Below are 5824 nucleotides of genomic sequence, written 5' to 3'. Positions count from 1 at the left end.
ATCACATAGACATGAGACCGATTAGCAAAATAAACAGATTTAATACATACACATGGGAACCCCACACACAGGAGAGTCAGAGACCCCACCTGCGGGAGACGTAGGGAGATAGAAAGGGAACTGAGTAGATAAGACATCCTGAGCTAGGGATGGAGTCAAGTCCCTTGCGTCCTCAACTACTGTCTCCGCAGGACGGATCCTGAGCGGGGTTAAAGGCGGCGCCGCGGGCAGCGACCTCCCGCGCCGCTGCCGAGCCGCTGGCCACCAAGCCGTGAGACCCGCGCGCCCAGGGCTGGACGCCCCGGACCCCGCGTCCCTCGAGGGAGCTGAGACTCCAGGGCTTCGACGGCGGCGGCGAGCGGAGCGCTCCGCTCAGGACCCGGGCTGCTTGCAGCGCCGCCCACCCCACCGGCTCCGGGAAAGGCGGGAAGGAGGCTACCGGCCGGGCGTCTGCGGGGTCCCCGGCGCGGAAGCGCTATCGAGCCCGGCTCCACGCGACCCCGTCTCGGAGGCCGCCGGGCGGGAAGGGAGGGGAGGGCGCCGCGACCCCCCACTCCCCAGCGGCGCAGCGGGGGGGAGCTGTGACCCTTGACGGACGGACTGACCCCAGGGCACCTCCGGGTACAGAGGCGCCCACAGCAAGTGCGCCATTTCAGAGCCAGACCCCAAGGAGGAAGACGGGGAGCAGGAGCCCCTGCGAGGGAGCGGGGCTCGCGGTTCCAACGGGGGAGACGGGGCTGGGGGTCAGCAGCGCCCAGGAGGGGGCTCCACCGGAGGGGTACAGCCCCGTGTTAATTTTTATATATGGTGTTAAGTGTTGGGAGCCAATTGAGGACAGCTGGGGACACTGAGGCGGTTGCAGCCTGCTGCATGCCTCTATGCAGGACCCTGTGCCTAGGGGAGCGGCTGGAGGAGTCTGCTTAGGAACTGCATACGCGAGGCTTGGACCCCCCCCCCCCCCCGCAAGGTACCCCTTCCCACTGCAGAGCCCGCTAAGGCTTGTTTCCAGTTTCACTATGGACTCATTGCTTAGAGGATGTCGGGCCTCCCGAAACCCCTGGCCCTAGTTCCTGGGTTCTGGACGCCTGCACCCAAAGCCCCCCGCTGAAACCCCCTACCAAAATCCCCCGTGCGTAGCTAGGGAAATTTCCCTGCAAAAGAGAAAGCTGCTTTCTATATAACCAGTGTGTAGCTAATAAACAGTGGCACTCTCCGCCACCCGCGGCCAAGTGTCCCTCCTGCTCCCCGCTTTTGTCCCTATTCTCTTTATTTCTCGTCTCCACCCCCCACCCCCCAATCCTCTCAGGGACCGTTTTGCTGAGCTCCTGGCTGACGGGCCAGGGGTGTTCGGTTGAGCGAGCTGGTCCCGTTTGTTATGTGTAGAAGGCGGCTCGTAATTTTTTTCATACAGATGTGTAAGGGTTCCAGCATCACCTTTTTGAAAACTGTCCTCTTTCCAATGAACTTGACAAAAATCGATTGACTGACTAGCCAGTGTGTGGTTTTGCTCAGGACTCTATTCCGTTTCAATAATCAGTGTCTGACCTTTCAGATACGTCTTAACTACCGTAGCTTAACGATAGGTCTTGAAATCAAATAGTATATGCATTGCAACTTTATCCTTTTCAAAATTGTGGATATTCTAGCTCCTCTGCTATTCCAAACTGGGAATTTTTTTCAGCCTTCATCTCCCTATTCCTTACAACTTTTTGTTTTTTCATATTGGCTAGTTTCCTTTCCACTATCAAAAAATGTGACGTACATCCTTGTAAGTTTCTTAATTCAAAGGTATGTATCTATTGTTTTATCATTAAATGGCATTTTTGGAAAATCCTTCTTACAAAGTTAAAGGAGTTTTTATTCCTAATAACACTTTAAAATATCGATGGGTTTTACACTCCATCAAATGACTTATCTACACAGAGATAATCATATGGCTGTTCTTTTATCTGGTAGTGTGGTTATTTTTATGAAATGATTTTCTAATAGTCTTCCAAACATCATGTTTCTATTAAGATCAGATTCAGCTCCATATAACAGAACCAACTCTCCTCCCACCCCCCAGAAAGGGGCTAAAACAAGGTCGTTCATTTCTCTTTTGTGTAAAAGATACCCAGATGTTGTAGGTTATGGCGGGTATAGCAGCTCCATAATTAGCAGACAGCCACGTCACTCTTTCCATTGCATTTGAGCAGATGGCTTCCATCCTCAAGATGAATTCAGGTTTTAAGACGGCTGCTGACACACCAACCATCATGTGTTGCACACTGAAAAAAGATTAAAGGACACTGGGGGCTTTCCCCAGTTGTTTTCTTTTTAAAGAACCTTCATATCAGATTCCCTCAGCAACTTGTAATGCCATGTAATTACTCAGAATTTAGTAGCATAATTACACTCAACTGCAGAGAAAATGGAGAAAAGTAGCATTTTAGCTGATGATTCTGTCACTAGGAAAACTACAGTGATTCTGTTGGTAATGAAAGGATACTGAGCTCACTACTAATGATATACTACACTTAATGTGATGGCTTTAAAAAATTATTAGATGCATTTTGCTCGAATTCCAGTTAGGGTTTTTAATTCTATGTTCATAAATATGACTTGCAAGTCATTGCCCCCAAAATGTCAACATTCCTGGCTTCTGTGCATGGTTGCAGGTGCTTATTCTATGTGTGTAAGTTCCTTGGAACATCAATGACAAAGTACACATTCGTATTTTCCAGATTTAGGGGATATACTTTAACAAATATCTGAAATTCTTTCCCCAAACTTTCTTTTCCCTTCTGTTAATCATCATTCTTCAGCCCAGGTCTCTTGAGAACGTATCCTGTATAATGAGCTGAACACAGTAAGGATTGGTCATTCAGACATTATTAAGTACTTCTTTCATGTAAGAAACAGTTTCTTTGGTAAGAGATGGATTCCCTCCCGAAGTAAAGAGCAGAAACCGGTGTTTCAGAAACATTTGCAGTTTCCAATCTTCATATTCCAAGATAGTCCTAATCTGACTGCCAGGGACCCAACTCTTCCAGTTTAGTGCTCATTCACATAAGGAAACTGGTGAGGTTGTCAAGAAAACTGTAAGTAAGCAACTGGCAGAATGATGTCTCACTCTACAACTATACACACATATTCCAGCATCACTGAAGTGTATTACAAACGTACCACACAGCTAAAATAAAGTGAACTAAAATTAAAAATGACAATAGCTAAAGCTATGCAGGGTAATCTACATAGAAGGGGCTAATTAATAATTGCAGCAAGATGCTACTAGGGAACAAAAGCTCAGCTCGCTTTTCTATTCTGCAGGAATCTGGAGGACCTCCACCCACTTTGGTGATGATGCCAAGTCCTTGGCAGGGCACCTTGAATGACAACCACATCATGAGTGTATACCCTGTGAGGCAGGATCGCTTTTAAGACATCAGGATGATCTAGCCAGTTAGGGCATGAATGGGATGTGTACCATATTGATGCAGATAACTAAAGAGGTAGCTGCCAGGCCCCCTTACCAAGAGTACAAAACCAGAGAAAAGATGTCTACTACTAAAGTGTATTTTTAATAAGTTATATTATTCTAGTTAAAAATTGCATTTATTAGGAATGTTGTATGCAGAGTAGAAATCCCTGGGAAATGGTACTGTATTTAACATATCTACCATATGTGGCACTTATAAATAAAATGCCAAACTGTACAAAACTCATAGTACATAGAAAGACGACATCTAAACATCCCTGTCTTATGATGTGTTTCTCATCCAGATTACTTTTACATACTAAAAAAACAAATCTTTATATTTTATTATAGTTGAGTAGTTTCTTCAATCTTTTCAGAAAAGTTTGGAACATCTGGAACATAATTTCCCTTAAAATAACTTGTAAAAGAAATTTTTCCAAATTAATGAAAATAATAGTAAAGGGAAACTTGCTGCTGAGGCTTTACACCTTGTGACACTTTTAAAGATCCTCATTTATATATTAATATTTTTTTGGCAAATGTTTGTCATTTCTAGATAAACACTTCCCCTAACTTATGGCATGGTTTCTCCATAATATGAGCTTCTGATACTGAAAGTTTTTAAATTTTTGACAATTCCGCCATTTATTTGTTTTGTATTTTCTCCCATAGAAATCATAGTGTTTAATAAACTATGAATTTCAAAGGAGTGTACTCTATATTCACTTGCTTTATGGAATTTCCTCTTTGAGGATTTTATCATATTAAAAAACGGATTTCATGGGCCAGGCAAGTGGTTCAGTTGGTTAAGAGCGCGAGCTCTGAGCAACAGGGTCACCGGTTCAATTCCCACATGGGCCAGTGAGCTGCACCCAAGCTGAGCTGCCAACAGGTGGCAGGATGGCTCAGTGGTTAGAGCGTGCACTCTTAGCAACAAGAATTTCTCGTTCAACTCCCACATGGGATGGTGGCTACACCCACCCACAACAAAGAGTGAACACGGCACTTTGAGCTGAGTGGCCATGAGCTCCTGATGGTGGCCACATGACAAATGGACTTGGAGCTGAGCTAGTTGCGTCCTCCACAACTAAGATTGAAGGACAACTTGGCAGTTCCCCTTCCCTAATAAAATCTTAAAAAACCCGGCTTTCCAACATTTGTTTCATTTATATGGTTCCTCACCTGTATAAACTTATGTATTCATGGAGTTCTTGTGTGCGTTTTCTGATATGCTTTTTACATATAAACACACCTTTGTGTGTGCACCCTTGCACATGATATGAGCTTATAAGGTTTCTGTTCAATATGAGTTTTCAGGTATGTGAGATGATTCCATTTATAGAGTTTCTCTTCTATATGACTTTACTGGTATTCCCTGTAAATTTACTTTTGAGAGAAAGTTTCTTACATTTAATTCATCAATGTGCTTCTCATCTGCATGAGTTCTCTGATGCATAATGAGTTGTGACTTCCAACAAAAGGCTTTTCCACATTCAGCACACTTACAGGGTTTCTCTCCTGTATGAGTCCTCTGATGTGCACTCAGAATTGACTTCTGAGAGAAGGTTTTTCCACATTCATTACATCCATAGGGTTTCTCCCCTGAATGAGTTCTGTGATGTACAATAAGATGAGATTTCCTAAGGAAGGCCTTTTCACATTCACTGCATTCATAGGGTTTCTCTCTTGCATGCATTCTCTGATGTACAAGAAGCCGTAATTTTCCACTGAAGGCTTTCTCACACTGGCTGCATTTATAAGGGTTTTCCCCTGCATGAGTTCGCTCATGTACAATGAGTAGTGACTTCCAAATGAAGGCTTTCCCACATTTGTTACATTCATATGGTTTCTCCCCTGAATGAGTTCTCATGTGTATAATGAGGTAGGACTTACTGCTAAAGGCTTTCCCACAGTCACTGCACCCATAAGGTTTTTCCCCTGCATGAGTTCTCTGGTGTGAAATGAGCTGATCTTTCCTATTAAAAGCCTTCCCACAGTCACTGCATTCATATGGATTTTCTCCTGTGTGAATTCTCTGATGCACAATGAGTTGTGAATTGAAACTGAAGGATTTCCCGCATTCATTGCACTCATGTGGTCTCTCACCTGTATGAGTCCTCATGTGTATAATGAGGTAGGACTTGCTCCTAAAGGCCTTCCCACATTCACTGCATCCATAAGGTTTGACACCCGTGTGGCTTCTCTGATGTACAATGAGCTGTGACTTCAAACTAAAGGCTTTTCCACACTGGTTACATCCGTAAGGTTTTACCCCAGTGTGTGTTCCCTGATGTACAATGAGCTGTGACTTGAATGTAAAGGCTTTCCCACACTCACTACAACTATAGGGTTTCTCCCCTGTATGGG

The 5824-nt window shown here is 44.5% G+C and overlaps 1 protein-coding gene across 6 annotated transcripts in view; it reads right to left on the bottom strand.

The window, feature by feature from the left end:
- Positions 1-4412: 4412 nt before the first annotated feature.
- ZNF268 (zinc finger protein 268) overlaps positions 4413-5824 on the bottom strand; it is a 19933-nt gene continuing 18521 nt past the window's right edge. For 3 of the 6 annotated variants that reach the window (XM_019631912.1, XM_019631917.1, XM_019631916.1), the window contains one exon: positions 4413-5749. In XM_019631912.1, coding sequence (XP_019487457.1) covers positions 4794-5749 — 956 coding nt within the window. In that variant the 3' untranslated portion in view covers positions 4413-4793. Of the gene's footprint in view, positions 5816-5824 lie in introns of all 6 variants that reach the window. The other 3 variants (XM_019631911.1, XM_019631915.1, XM_019631914.1) reach the window with 2 other exon arrangements.

Source organism: Hipposideros armiger, unplaced genomic scaffold (assembly GCF_001890085.2).
Source record: "Hipposideros armiger isolate ML-2016 unplaced genomic scaffold, ASM189008v1 scaffold_1055, whole genome shotgun sequence".
NCBI lineage: Eukaryota > Metazoa > Chordata > Mammalia > Chiroptera > Hipposideridae > Hipposideros > Hipposideros armiger.
This window is presented reverse-complemented; position numbering and strand designations above follow the sequence as displayed.